The sequence below is a fragment of the Schistocerca serialis genome, chromosome 9 (genome assembly GCF_023864345.2).
Source record: "Schistocerca serialis cubense isolate TAMUIC-IGC-003099 chromosome 9, iqSchSeri2.2, whole genome shotgun sequence".
NCBI classification, from domain to species: Eukaryota; Metazoa; Arthropoda; class Insecta; order Orthoptera; family Acrididae; genus Schistocerca; species Schistocerca serialis.
Window position 1 is genome coordinate 30839660 of NC_064646.1, and position 20018 is coordinate 30859677.

At 36.4% G+C, this 20018-nt stretch overlaps 1 protein-coding gene across 5 annotated transcripts in view; it reads right to left on the reverse strand.

The window, feature by feature from the left end:
* Positions 1–9359: 9359 nt before the first annotated feature.
* LOC126419273 (PDZ and LIM domain protein Zasp-like) overlaps positions 9360–20018 on the reverse strand; it is a 292415-nt gene continuing 281756 nt past the window's right edge. For all 5 annotated transcript variants that reach the window (XM_050086440.1, XM_050086439.1, XM_050086436.1 and 2 more), the window contains 2 exons: positions 19552–19667; positions 9360–10767 (listed from right to left, as the gene is read on the reverse strand). In XM_050086440.1, the coding sequence (XP_049942397.1) occupies positions 10690–10767; positions 19552–19667 (194 nt within the window). In that variant the 3' untranslated portion in view covers positions 9360–10689. The remainder of the gene's footprint in view (positions 10768–19551; positions 19668–20018) is intronic.

Genomic DNA, 20018 nt, shown 5'->3' on the forward strand with positions numbered 1-20018 from the left:
AGATGCAGCCAAATCCAGAAACATCAACTAGCATTAAGATACAGATAGCAGTACCGTAGGTGCAACCACAACGGATGAGTATCTGTTGAGAGACCAGACAAGCGTATGGTTCCTGAAGAGGGGCAGCAGCCTTTTCAGTAGTTGCAGGGGCAACAGTCTGGATGATTGACTGATCTGGCCTTGTAACACTAACCAAAATGGCCTTGCTGCGCTGGTACTGCGAACGGCTGAAAGCAAGGGGAAACTACAGCCGTAATTTTATCCCGAGGGCATGCAGCTTTACTGTATGGATAAATGATGATGGCGTCCTCTCCTCTTGGGTAAAATATTCCAGGGGTAAAATAGTCCCCCATTTGGATCTCTGGGTGGGGGCTACTCATGAGGACGTCGTTATCAGGAGAAAGAAAACTGGCGTTCTACTGATCGGAACATGGAATGTCAGATCCCTTAATCGGGCAAGTAAGTTAGAAAATTTAAAAAGGGAAATGGATAGGTTAAAGTTGGATATAGTGGGAATTAGTGAAGTTTGGTGGCAGGAGGAACAAGACTTTTGGTCAGGTAAATACAGGGTTATAAATACAAAATTAAATAGGGGTAATGCAGGAGTTGGTTTAATAATGAATAAAGCAATAGGAATGCGGATAAGCTACTACAAACAGCACAGCGAACGCATTGTTGTGACCAAGATAGACACGAAGCCCACGCCTACGACAGTAGTACAAGTCTATAAGCCTACTAGCTCTGCAGATGACGAAGAAATTGAAGAAATTTATGATGAGATAAAAGAAATTCTTCAGATAGTGAAGGGAGATGAAAATTTAATAGTCATGGGTGACTGGAATTCAATAGTAGGAAAAGGAAGAGAAGGAAACGTAGTAGGTGAATATGGATTGGGGTTAAGAAATGAAAGAGGAAGTCACCTGGTGGAATTTTGCACAGAGCACAACTTAACCATAGCTAACACTTGGTTCAAGAATCATAAAAGAAGGTTGTATACATGGAAGAAGCCTGGAGATACTGACAGGTCTCAGATAGATTATATAATGGTAAGAAAGAGATTTAGGAACCAGGTTTTAAACTGTAAGACATTTCCAGGGGCAGATGTGGACTTTGTCCACAATCTATTGGTTATGAACTGTAGATTAAAACTGAAGAAACTGCAAAAAGGTGGGAATCTAAGGAGATGGGATCTGGATAAACTGACTAAACCAGAGGTTGTACAGAGTTTCAGGGAGAGCATAAGGGAACAATTGACAGGAATGGGGGAAAGAAATACAGTAGAAGAGGAATGGGTAGCTTTGAGGGATGAAATAGTGAAGGCAGCAGAGGATCAAGTAGGTAGAAAGTCGAGGGCTAGTAGAAATCCTTGGGTAACAGAAGAAATATTGAATTTAATTGACAAAAGGAGAAAATATAAAAATGCAGTAAATGAAGCAGGCAAAAAGGAATACAAATGTCTCAAAAATGAGATTGACAGGAAGTGCAAAATGGCTAAGCAGGGATGGCTAGAGGACAAATGTAAGGATGTAGAGGCTTATCTCACTAGGGGTAAGATAGATACTGCCTACAGGAAAATTAAAGAGACCTTTGGAGAAAAGAGAACCACTTGTATGAATATCAAGAGCTCAGATGGAAACCCAGTTCTAAGCAAAGAAGGGAAAGCAGAAAGGTGGAAGGAGTATATAGAGGGTCTATACAAGGGCGATGTAACTGAGGACAATATTATGGAAATGGAAGAGGATGTAGATGAAGACGAAATGGGAGATATCATACTGTGTGAAGAGTTTGATAGAGCACTGAAAGACCTAAGTCAAAACAAGGCCCCGGGAGTAGACAACATTCCACTAGAACTACTGACAGCCCTGGGAGAGCCAGTCCTGACAAAACTCTACCATCAGGTGAGCAAAATGTATGAGACAGGCGAAATACCCTCAGACTTCAAGAAGAATATAATAATTCCAATCCCAAAGAAAGCAGGTGTTGACAGATGTGAAAATTACCGAACTATCAGTTAAATAAGTCACAACTGCAAAATACTAACGCGTATTCTTTACAGACGTATAGAAAAACTGGTAGAAGCCGACCTCGGGGAAGATCAGTTTGGATTCCGTAGAAATGTTGGAACACGTGAGGCAATACTGACCCTAAGACTTATCTTAGAAGAAAGAATAAAGAAAGGCAAACCTACGTTTCTAGCATTTGTAGATTTAGAGAAAGCTTTTGACAATGTTGATTGGAATACTCTCTTTCAAATTCTGAAGGTGACAGGGGTAAAATACAGGGAGCGAAAGGCTATTTACAATTTGTACAGAAAGCAGATGGCAGTCATGAGTCGAGGGATATGAAAGGGAAGCAGTGGTTGGGAAGGGAGTGAGACAGGGTTGTAGCCTATCCCTGATGTTATTGAATCTGTATATTGAGCAAGCAATAAAGGAAACAAAAGAAAAGTTTGGAGTAGGTATTAAAATCCATGGAGAAGAAATAAAAACTTTAAGGTTCGCTGATGACATTGTAATTCTGTCACAGACAGCAAAGGACTTGGAAGAGCAATTGAACAGAATGGACAGTGTCTTGAAAGGACGATATAAGATGAACATCAACAAAAGCAAAACGAGGATAATGGAATGTAGTCGAACTAAGTCGGGTGATGCTGAGGGAATTAGATTAGGAAATGAGACACTTAAAGTAGTAAAGGAGTTTTGCTATTTGGGGAGCAAAATAACTGATGATGGTCGATGTAGAGAGGATATAAAATGTAGACTGGCAATGGCAAGGAAAGCGTTTCTGAAGAAGAGAAATTTGTTAACATCAAGTATAGATTTAAGTGTCAGGAAGTCATTTCTGAAAGTATTTGTATGGAGTGTAGCCATGTATGGAAGTGAAACATGGACGGTAAATAGTTTGGACAAGAAGATAATAGAAGCTTTCAAAATGTGGTGCTAAAGAAGAATGCTGAAGATTTGATGGGTAGCTCACATAACTAATGAGGAGGTACTGAATAGGATTGGGGAGAAGAGAAATTTGTGGCACAACTTGACTAGAAGAAGGGATCAGTTGGCAGGACATCTTCTGAGGCATCAAGGTATCACCAATTTAGTATTGGAGGGCAGAGTGGAGGGTAAAAATCCCTTTCATATCCCTTGACTCATGACTGCCATCTGCTTTCTGTACAAATTGTAAATAGCCTTTCGCTCCCTGTAGAGGGAGACCAAGAGATGAATACACGAAGCAGATTCAGAAGAATGTGGGCTGCTGTACGTACTGGGAGATGAAGAACCTTGCACAGGATAGAGTAGCATGGAGAGCTGCATCAAACCGGTCTCAGGACTGAAGACCACAACAACAACAACAGGTGAATTTGGCTGTGAGCTAAGTAAAGTTGGCTGCTTACCTCAGGGGCAGAGGGGTAAGTAGTGCACACTCTGTAGCATTGGAGGATGTGAAATGGTGTCCTTTATTGTTTGTCTTCCAGTATGGACAACTCATGGTGAGTATGACTTGTACCAATCAGCTGCTATGATACAAATTTTGATACAGAAGTAACATGGACTCATGAACTAGCATTACAGAGATACTCATCTTCAAATGTGCTACGTGTTTGTACCAAGGAATACGAAATTAAATTAAGGCTATTGTATTACAACATAATAAGTGGAAGACAAGTGATATTAAAAAAAAAATAGTAAACATTTGTGCTTGTCTCATATTGCATAATGCATTTAAATATATGTTCAATTACTGATTCAGTCAGTTAATCATGCACCCACACAGACAAAACACCACCACTTCATTAGGCAACAACAATGTCACCACTTTGGGCTCGATGAGGTTGGCAACAATCAAAGAGAGAACAGTTGACAGTAATTGTTCCAAATGATGCAACTTTTACAGATCAGTCCTTCGGGGTTGGTGGCCAACTAATCGTGCCCTTACTTAAGTTAGTCTATTGGGGACCTATGATACACTAACTTATATAGGTTACCAATTAATAACATCAATAGGTAGGGAGATTCAGCTGTCCCTACTGATGCCATTCTATGCAACCTGTAATGTTATATCTGGTCACGTGCAAGATTTTCATATTTTCTCTCTTGCTATGCACAGATGTTAATCCTACAGAAAAATTAATGTAGTTAAATTTTGTACTTGGTACCTTTTTGCTGGAGGCCACAGTTATTGAGTTATTCAAGACCTTCACACGCACCTCCACCCCCACACTCTTCCACACCAGTCAGGATTTCTAATATGTCGTTCATGGCACACTCTCCTACCACTGTACAAAAATTTCTGACTACACAAATTACTCCTGATATTCCATCTTTTTTGCTCTCTATTCATTGGGCTATTGCACCACCATATTTCGTTAACATTATTAATATAAATGCAACTATGAGGGTAATGGAAGAAAAACAACTGTTGTAAATGTTACACTAAAACTAATTATATCTAAATACAAAGATGATGTGAATTACCAAACGAAAGTGCTGGCAGGTCGATAGACACACAAACAAACACAAACACACACACAAAATTCAAGCTTTCGCAACAAACGGTTGCTTCATCAGGAGAGAGGGAAAAACGAAAGGATGTGGGTTTTAAGGGAGAGGGTAAGAAGTCATTCCAATCCCGGGAGCAGAAAGACTTACCTTATGGGGAAAAAAGGACAGGTATACATTCGCACACACACACATGTCCATCTGCACATACACAGACACAAGCAGACATTTGTAAAGGCAGACTCTTTGCCTTTACAAATGTCTGCTTGTGTCTGTGTATGTGTGGATGGATATGTGTGTGTGTGAGAGTGTATACCTGTCCTTTTTTCCCCCTAAGGTAAGTCTTTCCGCTCCCGGGATTGGAATGACTCCTTACCCTCTCCCTTAAAACCCACATCCTTTCGTCTTTCCCTCTCCTTCCCTCTCTCCTGATGAAGCAACCGTTTGTTGCAAAAGCTTGAATTTTGTGTGTGTGTTTGTGTTTGTTTGTGTGTCTATCGACCTGCCAGCACTTTGGTTGGTAATTCACATCTTCTTTGTTTTTAGATATATTTTTCCCACATGGAATGTTTCCCTCTATTATATTCATATCATTAACTAAAACTAATTACATTGACAATTTGATCTGAACTTAGTCCTTACAAGCAAAGTAGTACTTACAAGCATAGTAGTCAGAAGGCCCAATGAATACAACAATGTAATTCTTTATTTCATGCTAAAATTCACAAAACTGATAGATGAAATTTACAAAAATGTCAGTTTTACAATTTTAAACTGTACAACTAAGCCAGTGGCAAAATACGGCGAGTTGATGAAGACCAAACAAGCTTGAATGTGGGGAAACCGTGCAGTCATAAATTTTTGTACAGTGATGGGAGGGAGTGCCATGAACAACATACTAGGTATCCTGACTAGTGGGGGGCTGAGTGTATGAGTGGGGGTGCATTTGAAGATCACTTTTGTATGTTTTTCTTCAATAACCTGAAAACTAGGGCCTCTAGCAAAAAAAAATTCCTATAAAAATGTCCTGTTCATTTTTTGTGTAGCATTATAGTTTTCATGCAATGAGCAAGAGAGTATGAAAATCTCATATGTGGGTTCTGAAGGCCAGATATAACATAGCAGGTAGCATAAAATGCCACCTTTCAATCACCGTGTATATGCAGTCCCAGGTGCCACCTTACAATGTCAGTACAAGGCATTTCAAAAAAGACTTTACAAATTTAAAAATTCATATAAATTTATTGAAAGAAGATACAGAGCTGGGTTTAGTGTCATTTTGTAGGGAAAGACATCAAGGTTTTTTTTTTTTTAAAAAAAAAACCTTAAACTAAATATGTTGTATATGGCCTCCACTGGTTATACAGCACACATCCCATTGTAAGTCAGTTTCTTCCCAAATTCACTGTAGCATTGCAGGTCTAACTTGCTCAGTGGCAGCATAAATTCTTGCTCTATGTTCAGATAGACAAGCTGTCACAGGGGTACAAACATGATATCCTTGATGAATCCCCATAAAAAAATTTCAAGTGATGTCAAGCTGGGGGAACATGGGGGCCATGCAATTGGCACATCATGGACAATCCACTGACCTGAAAAGCGGTCACTGAGAAAATCACACAAGTCAGCCAGGTAGTGGGTTGGTGCACCATCTTGCATGAAGTAAACATTTTGTTCTTGGTCATCTTCATTGATCTGTGCTATCAAAAATTGTTGTAACATATCCAGGTACACTATCATGTTGATGGTTCTCTCATGGAAAAATAAGGGGCTGTACACTTTGTTCTTGCTCAATGCACAAAAAGCATTCAGTTCAGGGCTATCATGAACATGTTGCAATGTTTGATGTGGATTTTCACTGCCCAAAATCCTACAGTTGTGTTTGTTAACTTTGCCACTTAAGTAACAAGTCGACTCGTCAGAAAAGATGATTTTGTCCAAGAAATGTTCATCCTCATGTAATCGATTTAACATATCTGCACAGAAGTTCTTGTGAGCAATTTTATCAGTGTCTTTTATTGCTTGTATGATAGTCAGTCGGTACAGTTGCAAACGCAGTTTCTCAAAAAACAGCAAACAGTCGTATGTGAGATTTGCAGTTCGCGAGATGCATGCTGGGTTGATTTCGTAGGGCTGTTGACAGAACGTTGTCTCACAAACTCAACATCTTCAGATGTGCTTGGATGATTTGATGATTTCCCATGTCTTACCGAATACTCTGTTTCTACAAAACATTTATGCCACTCATAAATTGTAGGGCTATTAGGAGGATCTTTAGCATACTTAGTACGGAAATTATGCTGAACTGTTGTCACTGACTTCGATTCTTGAAACCAAAACACACTTTTAAAATGCTTAGGTCTAGTGAAGGTAGCCATCCTTAATGCAACTGAAGCAAGTGCTCCGTACAGTGCGATTTGACACTAGCGAACTACGCAAGACAAAACTTGATATAATTCCCTACAAATTGACACTGCAATCACCCTGTAGGTACTATGAAATAATTTATATGAATTTTCAAAGTTGTAAAGTACTTTTTGAAACACCCTGTATTGGCTCTTAAGCAAAAAAGTTTGACAACCACTGATTTGAAGCCTAATAAGGCTTCAAACTGTCATCGTCTTGTTCTTCAAATTTTGTATTTTTCATGTGTAGTACATGGTTTTTGTCTTCTAGATAACATGCTGAAGGATTTTGCAGCACTGCTTGTAGTGCATTTTACAGTCTTGACTAGAGATAGTCCTTTGCATTAAACAAAGCTCTCTCTTCTTAGCAAGATATTTTGGTACCAGAGGGTAATTACCTTTAGCTATGCTTTCATTGTAAATGTCCGTGATCCACTTTAAAGGTTCATCATGATGTAATTGTATTTCAGGAAATAATTTGTCATTTACTCCCATCCTTTGTAAACATCTTGACATTTTTCATCCTGTAAATTCTCTCTGAACAGTGCAAGTGAGTCAGCATTTGCAGCTCTGTGAAATTTTACTTTTTCTGTTTTAGCTAAACTTGATTGATGGGGATGCTTTATTGCCACCATTTGGCCAGCATGTCTATTTCATTAAAGACAGAAACTACCTGGTTTTCCATCCAACTGTATCATTTATTTGTAAGAGTTGCACTTCATTCCACTGAACATGCATTGTGATAGCATTTTTCTGAGCCTATCTGTTGAGTGTCTTCACACAACTGTTCTGTTAAATAAGTTATTTATAAATTTGAAATGCCAAATTAAGTTAGTTAGTCTTGTCTGTAATATGTCATTCAAAGTTATATTTGTTTATTTCTTTCATTACTTGCCCATTCCCTTTTATCCAGGATATTTCTTTGGTTTTGCTCTATATCTATGTTTCCATGGCTGCCAATTTTCTCCTTCTTCTTTGTAAAGAGCTTAAAACTTTTCAAATAAATACTTTTCTTTTGTATAACCAGTATGGTGTTCGTTTCTCCATAAATTACTGTTATTTGTGAAGGTTTATTTGATCATTGTGATACTTTTTTACTATTCATCAGATTTCTATTTTTGTCAGTTGTATTGTACTATAGAAGTACTGGTACCAGAATTCATTTACTGACTATAGAGTTTCTTTGTATCTTACTGCTTGCTTTCACTTGGCAGTCCAATTATTTATCACCACTGTTTTGTTTTTTGTGCGTACTTACCCTTAATTTATGGCAGCCCAGTCCCTCAGTCAAAATTCCAAATATATAATTCTGTTATATATTTTGAGGTTATAAATTGCCTGTTAAATGAATGCAATGTAAGTCCTACCTATTTACTATTCATTTTTTCCCTATTGTGTGTTGTTTTTGTGGATTCTTTTATACTTTCTACAAAATAAAACAAAATAAAATAATTATGGAGACAGGGGAAAACCTTCTCATATATATCTTCTTATTCTAACCTGCTTTTTAATCCCACAAATATTTTTGTTGCACAATTTGAGGAACAACCTATTATCTCTCCAGTCTATTTAAATTTTGCTGTTTTCAGAATAGTAACATCCAGTCCCCTCTTTTAAAAGCCTGTTTCATGTGAATGAAAGTTGCACGAGTTTGCCTGTTTACCTCAGTTCATATTTCTAAAACAATTCATACACACTCTATAGCTTTTCTTATTGGTCATCTTGTAATTTTTGGTTAATATTTAAAAATCATTCCCTAAAAATTTTCAACAGAATCTTTGCAACAATAGTAATTGTTTTAGTACACCAAATAATGAAATTGCCAATGAATGATCAAATTATAGAACACTGATCTTTCTATTCTAGAATTCAAATATTCTACTAAGTAGGTAATAAGCATCAATATAAAAACAATGGTGAATTTAAGGTTTATAAATTGCGAGTTTTGAGACAATCTTGAAAAGTAGTACAGCAATCAAAAACAACCATTTCCTATTTGGCTTGTCTGTGGTATTAATTCTTATTTGTGAATTCTGAAGTATCTATAACAAGATTGAGATGAAAGACGGATCCTAAATATCTTTGGATAGGAATGAATACACAATAAATACAGTAATTAGATAATTACTATTTAGAGTTGTATATTTTACCCCATTATGTTGTGGGAGAAATAAACAGGTATGTCAGATATGCATACAGAAATACCTATTACAGTACTTAGCTGAAATGTTTCTCTTAAATGTCACCAACACAGAAACAATAAAGATTTCTTTTCCTGCTCATGAAAGATAAATAATACTTTGCATTGTTCTCTAATTAATTATGAATGGTGTAGTAATAAGGAATGACATATGAACTATGGTTTCAAACATCCCACTTCATTACATGCTTATGTATTTAGGAAAGCAATTTTAAAATGAAATTGATTTTTTTTACAAACAAAGAAACTGGAAAAACATATTTTTACTTATATTCTGTATTTTCTCTTTGGACAGCATTTGTTGAATGCTAACATAAATAAAATCTGCAACACAACATATTCACATGCAGGATATCACATATAAAAGACCTTAATTGTAGAAGTAGACTATTATTCTAAAAAGACACAAACATTCCTCCTGGAATTGTGTGCCTGATCAGATGCTACATGATGAAAACATAAATTATTGTTGCAAAAAATTTTATGTTTAATCATGTAAACTTATTTTGGCAACTTAGAATTCACGGCTTATTTGATATGAGAATTACTAAGATACAGGGGATTTTATTACAATTTTGATTACCTCACAATGAAATGTTAGTGTTTCGGCAATGATAATAGGAATTACAGCATCTTACTGGCATGGACCATAGTTCTCAACAAAACAAGAAGAGTAATGAATGTTCTGGTATTAATTTAAATGCATCTATAATCTACCAGGTAACTATTTATTATTATTTACACCTGACAGTCAGTACCGCACACAGATGTCTCATACTTTAGAAGAGCAATGCCCATATCTCTCACAAAATATATGTGTACAAAAAGTAACATCTGATGCCTTGTGAAACCACACAACATATTAAAACTTTAAATGATGAATAATTACAGACAAATGCACAAGATACAAATCTGTCATATGAGAAAAATCTGTGTACGAGAAAAAGTATTCAAGAGATTGCAGTTTGTCATATTTATGTGTGTGTAATGTTTTAAGTAAGTACATAAATAAGGAAAAGAGAAGGAGAATAAGAAGAAGAAAATAGAAACAATCAGATAAGCAAGATAAAGTGTAGAACTTACATATTAATTTTATCCATTTACAAGCATTCAGTGAACTAGTGTTATTGATTACACACAATTAATATCCAACATTTGCACTTTAGGTAAAAGTGCTGTAGGAACATATATAATGTGACAACAGCACCATTCCTTTTTTTATGTAACAGTTCCTTTTTGCACCATACAATGATACCTGACACTGGAACAGAATCTCTAGCATCCTTCTCCATCTTTCTGTGTCATACTGCATAAAACAATCAACATGAATGACCTCATACACTGAACAATAATTTCTTGAGTAGGAATAGTGTGTACTTTACAGAATGATCTAGAAAGGTGTCTTGTAAATATGACTTTCGGATCAAACTATAGATACAAATGTATGTTGTGCAAATAATCACTGAAACTAAAAAAAATGTTGGCATATTTTATGCAAAAACCTCTCTCATATTGACATATGACTGATAACTGCTTTACACACACGCTGAACAATGTTATACATGTTTATCTGGAACTTAATGGCTAGTTAACGAGCATGTGCTTTGCAGAATGGACGCCCTCCTTTGGCATAGAAGCTCTCTCCCTCCAAGTTCTTCTTACAGTTCTGTAAAACAGTGAAAATGAATAAAAATAGATAATGGAAAAGATAATTTAATTTTGACTGTGCTGATAAGCATAAAGTAAAGCAAATAGCTGCATATTTTCTGATTCAGCATAAACTAAGTGAGTTGGCACAGTGGTAAAGCACTTCTCTCATATTTGGACGGACAGTGCGTGACGAAGCAAGTTCGAATATTTTTTCTTCCCCTCTTGTTTTGCCATCTGCCTACTTAAATTCGTTTTTTCACTTTCAACTAATTACCATTAACATACATGAATATAATCTACATTTTCATAAAAGAGAAATGTTGACTCTTAGTTTTAAAGAATATCACACCGGACCTAATTTCGTGCTTAGTTTTATGTATGTAATTGATTTTCTAATTTATTCTGACTATTCCTAGTTAGTATCTTTTGTTATCGGGTGAAATCAGTAATTGTTTCATAATGTAAATCCTATTGTTGATATATAAACAAACATAAGTTCTGTAATAATTGTAAACATTTGGAGGACAAAATGCTAGTAATCTTAGAGGATCTATTTGGCTCTATTCGAAATCATGTTAACAAAGCCAGCCCTTAATTAATTCCAAAGTAATTAACAGTTGTGTCAAAAGTATTGTTTGTGTAACAATATTTGTTAATTTCATGATTTAAACAAATAATTTGGCGTAACTCTTGCAGTAGAAGAAACTGTTAACCAATTTTTTGGTGTATTCAGTTAATTTAATGAGTTAAGTTTTAATTGGAATTTCTGTAAATTTAACTTTGAACAATGTGTATTTTCAGTACCAATTATTGTGATCACATATAAAGGCCTGATTTTTGGTCACAGTCAGTCAGTCCATGGTCAAGTTTCAGACGAGAAACCTGTGTTGGTTACAACAACAATGCTTCAAATTAACTGTGGAATAGGTGTTACATCAATAGGCCATGTGTTAAAGCAATGACAGTGACTGTTCAATTTATTTGAAGGACTGTGAACTATGTCGTTATGTTTTTACTGCTGATAGATGTTCAACAGAAAACTATTGTAGCAGTAAGTGGAGATTCACCTGCAAACTATTAATGAGGCTTATGGAAAGTTTACACAACAGTACACTGGCCATACATATATAACTGTGTATTATTGGGGGGTTGTGCAAAGTGAAAGTAAACTACGGTAAAATGCAAATATGTACCTGTGAGCTACATCATTTACAGTAGTTGCACATCCAACCCCTACTTTTTCAGCCAGTACGTTGACACCAAAGACAACAAACGAAGAATTAAAAAGCAGGTGCAACTGCTACAAATGATTTAAGTCCTCATCTGACCATCAAAATTTGGGAATTCTTTGATTTTCCTATACTGTTTAAGCCAGACCTGGCAAGGTGAGCATCACAAGCCATCCTCTCAAATGAGTGCTGCCCCCCCCCCCCCCCCTCCCAACTCGCACAGTACCATCACAGCACCACTGCATCCTGCAACTCGCTTATTTGTCTGCAGTTGGGTATAGCTCATGTTGTCATTTTGGTTATTACTGTGCCTATTTTCTGTTATGGTTCTTGAGAATGTATAAAAGAATACTGAAAACTGTGTATTCAGTGCGGAATGGGGGAGTAAATATTTTTTGTACACAATCCCAATGAAAATCCCAATGTTTAATATATGAAAAATGCTCAAGTCAAAACAAATACAGTAATCTTGCCCGCTATTTCTCTTTGTTCCATGAAGCATCACATGGGCTTTACTCTTGTGACAAAAATTGCGTTTTAATGAATACGTTAAAAAAAGAAATACATTAGTTGCCTGGAGCTTCAAAGATTAACAAAAGTTAAATGGCAACTTATGTAGTATGCTTACAACTAGCAAAAGATCAAAAATGCTTCAATGATGGTGTACTTGTGGTAAAAGCATTTGGTTAAATGATGCCACGGAATGTTTTAAAAAAGCTGCTTTGCATGCAACACTGTAGAAAGTGTAATCCTTTATATGGATCACAACATAAAAAAGAAACCAAATAATTTAATTGCAAACTGCCCATGTTATTAATTTTGTATGGACGAGAGTAGGCTACCGATTCGACAGCATTTCAAATGGTTCAAATGGCTCTGAGCGCTATGGGACTTAACATCTGTGGTCATCAGTCCCCTAGAACTTAGAACTACTTAAACCTAACTAACCTAAGGACATCACACACATCCATGCCCGAGGCAGGATTCGACCCTGCGACCGTAGCAGTCGCGCAGTTCCGGACTTAGCGCCTCGAACCGCTAGACCACCACGGCCGGCGACAGCATTTCACTTAACTTTTCTGTACACAAAGAGTTACATTAGTTCTGTTATTTGAATCAACAGGTCTGCATATTTTTAATGCCATTAAAAAGTGCTCTAACAGAACTGGTGGTTATAAAAAATGCACTATAATTTGTAGTGATGGTGCACCACTTATTGTTGGGAGCAAAAATGGCTTTGTTGGTCAGTTAAGGAAAAACTGAATAAATTGTCAGAATTCTGTCCAGTATGAAAGATGTAATACAAATTACATATATAATAATTTGAATAAATTAATCACTAAACAGTTTTTGGAAGAAGTTGATTCATAATATGGAGAAATACTTCTTCAATCTGAAATTAATTTGCTGACTGCAGAAAATTATTAAGACTGTTTCGTTTTCTCCCCCCCCCCCCCCCTCCCTCCCCCTCTACTCTACTTGGAGAAGAACTTTCGAATAAATAAGTAAAACTGGATCCTATTAAAAAAAAAAAAAAACTGTCATTTTCCGAACTGCTATGAATTGGATTGTACACTCACATTCAAGCAGATATTTGAAATTCATTTTATTCTTTTTGGGTAGGTGGCCAAAAACTTTTATGGCTAAATATCTCATTAATTTCTGTGCAACAGTATGGCCGAGTGACAGATGGTGTAAATTATTTTTCCTTTTAGTATTATATGAAGTGTGATCAAAAAGTGACAGGAATATTTTTTAATTTTGCAGGCTTCATAATCCTATTTTCAAAACTTTCTGGTACACATTTTCCTGACGTAGCTTTGCATTTTCAGCTTTCTTGAATATTTAGTTTATTGTTGTCAGTCGAAAATGTATACATGTTTTCAAGCACTTGAAATTTTCCTGTTGAAAAAGATGGATCAAATAATTTCCACTAAATTTTGCTTCAAAAATGGAATAAAGTGCAACACCACATTCAAAATGTTGACTGTGGCATTTGGTGACTCTGCTATGAGTAAAATAAGAGTTTACGAGTGGTATAAATGTTTCAAAGAGGGTCAAGAAAATGTTGAAGATGACAACTGCCCTCAGCACCCAAGCACATCAATTACTGATGACAATATGGAAGAAGTAAAGAAAATGGTTCTGGAAAATTGCCAGATCACCATCAGGGAGCTTTCTGAGTTTGCTCTAGGTATGATGTCGGAACCAAGGCCCAGCCGTCCCATTGGAAATTGCCTGAAGAGCCAAGATGAAAAAAAATTTGGCAAGTTTGATCACCTGTGAAGGTTCTTCTCACTGTTTTCTCTGGTTACAGTGGGATATTGTTTCACAAGTTCCTGTCTTATTGTTGTATGGTTGATAAGGTTTACTACCTGGAAGTTATGTGCCATTTTCATCAAGCAATCTGAAGAAAATGACCAAAATTGTGGCATAACCATTTGTGGAAATTGCATCACGTTAATGCTCCCGCTCACACTTCAATGCTTGTTTGTGAAATTTTGGCAAAAAACAAAACCATTTTGTTTCCCCAACCACCGTATTCACTGGACGTCGCCCGCTGTGACTTATTTCTATTCCTGGGGCAGAAGAGAACCATGAAATGATGTCATTTTGCCAGCATTGATGATTAAAAACAGGATCACTGAAGGAGCTGAACCCCATAACAATAAGCGAGTTCCAGAAGTGCATTGGAAAAAGTGCTGGCACAGGTGTATTGTATCTGAGGGGGATTACTTTGAAGGGGAGAAAGTTGATATTGATGAATAAATACAAATACTTGAAGAAAAACAAAAATTCCCATTGCTTTTTGATCGCACTTTGTATATATTACTGTTACTTTTGTTGTCAAACTGTGGAATTGGATCTTCAAGCTTGGAGTGTGGATCAATGGAACTGTGTCACCCGGTTGGATGAATCTCATTTCTTGTTACACCAGATTGATAGTCACACCCAGATATGTCATAATTCAGGTGAATGACTGTTCAAAACATATACCGTACCATGCTATGAACACAGGCTGGTGGGGTCAGTATCATGCTATGGGGGGCATTCTCCCATGAGCTGCAATAATAACTGGAGGCACCTTGATACCCGTGGTGCAAGTGAACATTATTGCTTACCGCCTGCTCCTTATCTATATCTAACTCTGCATCCACATTCTGCAAACCACTGTGAAGTACATGGCAGAGAGTACTTCCTATGTACCAGTTATTATAGCTTCTTTCTGCTTTATTCATGTATGGGGTGTGAGAAGGACTGTGCATGCTGTAATTTGTCAGACTGCCATCCAAATGGGAGTACTACATAGGTAATTGTAGAGTATTCCTAGATTCATCATTTAAAGTTGGTTCTTGAAACTTTCTAAGTACACTTTCTTGGGATAGTTTGTGTCTGTCTTGAAGCATCTGCTAGTTCTGTTTCTTCAGCATCTCCATGACACTACCCCATGGATCAAGCAAACTACGAACACCCATGTGACTCTTCTCTGTATATGTTCAACATCTCATGTTAGTCCTATTTGGTACGGAACCTACACACATGAGCAACGGTGTATGTATAGTCAAAATGAAGAAATTTCTATCAGGAGTGTGCTTCTGAATAATTTGTTCTACATAGTTCTCATAGAGGCATTTAGCGATATTTTGCAGTTCTGCCCACAGCAATGTTATTCCATTTTATTACCCCCTCGTACTATTACTGAAAACAGATTTCAGCATTTTTGCTTTTGTTTTGCTACTCTCAATTTCAGTTCCTGTCTCCTCCTTAAGTGAATGGACACTAACTTTGGTACCAGTAATAGCTTGTAGATATGACCTGCATTTCTTTGGGCTTTGTGAGATGTCCTATGATAATATTCTGCTACAGTAGTCATTGAAGGGTTCATGCATTATCCTCTTGATGGTTAAACATGTTTCATTCAGCATCTCCCCATCTGTAGTTCTGCACTGTGTTGTATACTTATTATGCAGTAATCTTTACTTCTAGAAATTTCTTCATTTTGACTATACATCATGGAGTGTCCCTCCCATCATGAACTGCTCTAATTAGGTACATAGCTATCAAGTGTATGGCCAACTATTCCTCTAGTTGTTCTATATTATTTCTCTCCAGTACTAAATGTTTTGAGTTTCTTATTGATATATGGCACTACTGCCTCTTTATCTACTTTGCTGAACATGTAAATCCTTCTACTTGTTTAGTTCTCCTTTGTACTTTGGTAGCTGTTGTTGCTACAACTGCCTCATGACACTGATACCAGTTTTTACATGGATGTCCTCAAAGAGGTAAGGTCTGTTTGTTGCTGTTGGATCTAATATATTTCTATCAGGAGTGTGCTTCTGAATAATTTGTTCTACATAGTTCTCATAGGGGCATTTAGTGATATTTTGCAGAATGTTTTGTCACTACCACCACTTACAAAACTGCAATTTTACCAATTGATTGTTGGATAATTAGTCTCCTCCCATAAGGACAGCATGATTGGGGAACTTAACGTACTAGTGAACTTAGGTTTCCTCTAAAGATTTTTGTTACATCTGGAGATGGTTCCAATGGTCACTAGAATGATCTGATTATAAGTTTGGGCTCATCTTTCATACTGCCTCTTTCTCAAACTCGCATGCAGTTTCAGTTTCTATCACTTTAGATGTGAGTTTCTTGTGTACTGCCACAAATACAATACATTCTATTACCATTAGCCTTTACACATACACTTTTATTTCCCTCAAGAATCTCATGGTCATCTATTATGAATTTTAACCAGCTTTCTGTGCCTAGTGTTATGTGAGCTCCACTGCCCTGTGGGAGCAATTCAAACTCTGGTACTTTGTTTCAAATGTTCTGGCAGCTAGTAACAAGGATTTTAATACTCTTGTCTGTAGAGGGCTTTTCTTAGGAGCTTATACTGACAGTTCTGGGTCTCTTATGGCTATTGTTATATATACAGGATGAAGAGTCACCTAATATAAACAAGGCCTTGTGTTGCGCCTCCACACTCAGTTAGCTACCTGGCTAGCAGACTGATGCACACCGGCCTATTAGGGATTGGATCTAAATTTCTCAACCCTATGGTGTAAGTCACTTGACACAGAATCTTTGAAATCTCTGGTTCTATCTTTATATTCAACTAAAATTGAGGGGGCACTGATAATTTATATGGACCATTCTGCAACTTTTGAGCTTTGTTGAAACTCAGTGAGCAATAATGGTCTTCTAAACCCTCTCTTCCAGTCACTGGAATGATCCAAGTATGACCTTAGAGCCAGATGACATGCATCAATTGTTTCAATCTGCACTACAATTTTCAACTGGTTGGACCCTGTTCCCTCAGTGGCTGTCAGAACAGTCTCTTCAACATTATGAATGAGGCCCCATGCATACAAACTGAGAGCACCTGATGCCATTTTGCTAAGGAGTATCATTATTTCCCATACGTTTGAAATTCTGATGGTTAATAGATATTAATAGACGTGTGCTTCCTCTTGACACAGGAAGCAGCATGTTTTCCAAAAGGAAAAATCATCATCAGATGATCACCTGAAGATGGCTTGCTAAGAAGCTGAAGTTGGTAATGACACTGTTTGTGTGATCTGAGGCTGGAATATACAATTATAAATTTGTCATATTTGCACATCCTGGTATTTATTTGTTCCACTATAGGTTTATTTAATTCACATTTTTTTAGTTATTGGGTATTTTCTTTTCTTTGGTGTTGTTTTTTAGCATAACACTCCTGCAGTAGATGAAGCATGCTGCTGATTCTGACCATGCATCTGTTCCCACTCAGCTGATGGCCATGGTTTTGATTTGGTTAAACTTTTGGAAGATATTGTTCCAAAAGTCAAGTTTCTTTTGCATTTATTCATCTGCAAATACAGTGGCATTTGTTTCATGATATGCTTTTTTAATAGATTTTGCTATTTGATCCATAATTATGATGAAAAGAAGTGGGCACGGAGCAGTTCTGTGCTTTTTCTGTTTCTGTTTCAAACCATTCTGATATGCCACTTCTGCTACGTCTTTACACTTCCCTTGCAGCTTCCATATTTCCTGAGGATATATAAATATTTTTTGTGCCATTGAAAGAAGAGATCTGTGGACATCATTTTGCAACAGGTGAATGAATTTGTGGGTAGCTTACAATAAACAGTTCTGCCAGTGACCTAAAGACCTCTGTGACAATGATTTTTGTCTTGACTCATAGTGGGATTCATTTCACAATATTTACAGAGATTGTCTTCAAGGTAATGTATTTTCAATTAAACTTCTAGTGAGCAGGATCATTTTCATTCTACAGCCTCAAATATAATCCAGAACAGAACACAACAAAAACCTGGAGATGTAATTTACGGTACTGGTCTTTTGGTACATACAGAACCAACAAAACATTTATTACAGTAACATAGTAAACACTTAAGCTTTATTGTTAAATTAAAAATATTTTGACAGTATATGTGAAATATGTTTGCAATCTAAAAGTTTAAGAACATTAATCCTTTGACTGCTGTGGATGAGTTAACTCTTCATGCTCTGCTGTTCCCAGGTTCTAAAGATGTGTTTGGACACAGCTACTATATATTTCTTAAGGACTATTGAAATGTTTATGCATTCTGTTTCACGATGCACTCACTGCTGTAGGTGAATTACTTCTGTATCTCAGTGAACAAAAAAGTTTCGAATATTTATCATATAATACATGTGCCTCTTTGCATGCTATAATTTGCAAAAAAACGTTGTTCCAGTATCTTGAACAGTTTATGAAACATGATTGTTGTTACGATAATATGGGGATGGAATTGGGTGCATTATGCATGACCATCTGCCAGATATATATGATGACTGTTATCACAATATCGGCACAGAACCGGGTGCACCGTGCATGACCATCTGCAGATAGAAAAATCAATATCTCAAGAAAAAAATGAGATATCATTCTGCTCTCAATTTTAAATAAAATTTTGATATCTTATCTACATTTCATACACAGCAGCATATGAACTAAAATCAACCATAAGCAAAGTCTACGCAAAGCATTTTTATCTCTGCAAACTCTTTAAGATTTCATGCAATGTTTACTTAATTTGATGCAGTGTAGTAAGCATGATGCATAACAAAAGAAATTGAATTCTGTATCACGTGAAGATATCAGACAGTAAGACATGCAAAGATCATATTTTTTCACCAAATGTTTTTCTTGGAATTGGATGATAAGTATCTCATAGCAGCCGGCTGGTCTATACAAACAAACTGGAAACACTACGCATGACTGTCCACTGGATATAAAAACCAATATTTCAAGAATGAAGTGAGATATTGTCTTGCTTTCAATTTTAAATAAAATTTTGATAGCAGCATTAAGCAAGCAGTACAGTGACAGCAAAGCCGCACTCTGCATGGAAGGCACACAGCACATCTGTAGCAGTCAAAAGGTTAAAACTTCATGTGGATGATGCTGTTAACTAAAGTAAAATTGTTTCATATTAAATGTTAAATGCTATTGGAAACATTGATATTATGTTTTTACTTCTGTATTATTCAACTTAAACAAATGAAAATTTTTGTGTACATACAGTGCAGTTAAAGCACTGGCTGTGGTAATTGTTGTTCAATGCCTCGACCCAGCGGTCTCCAGCTTCAATGGGGAATCCACAAGCAAAACATTTTGTTGTGAACAGTTCATTCCAATCTGGAAAAAAAAAAATGCATGCTCATTTATTCTCGATAGACAAGAAATAACAGGATTTGTTGTGGATTGTTTATATATTTTTTGCTTCCTCTCATAACTTTCTGCAAACAATTACAAACAATACATATAAAGAAATTGGAGAAGTTAATTACTGATACATACAAATATTATTTGTACAAATCAAAGTATCCTACTGCTCAGAAAGAAATATCTTAATATTATAAAAACAGTTATTGATAAAAAACTCCTTCAAGGCCATTTGAAAACAGCTTTCCCACTTGAATATATGAGGGTTGTCACTATCATTTTTATATTCAATGGGAGCTTATTGTAGATTCAATTCAATTCAAT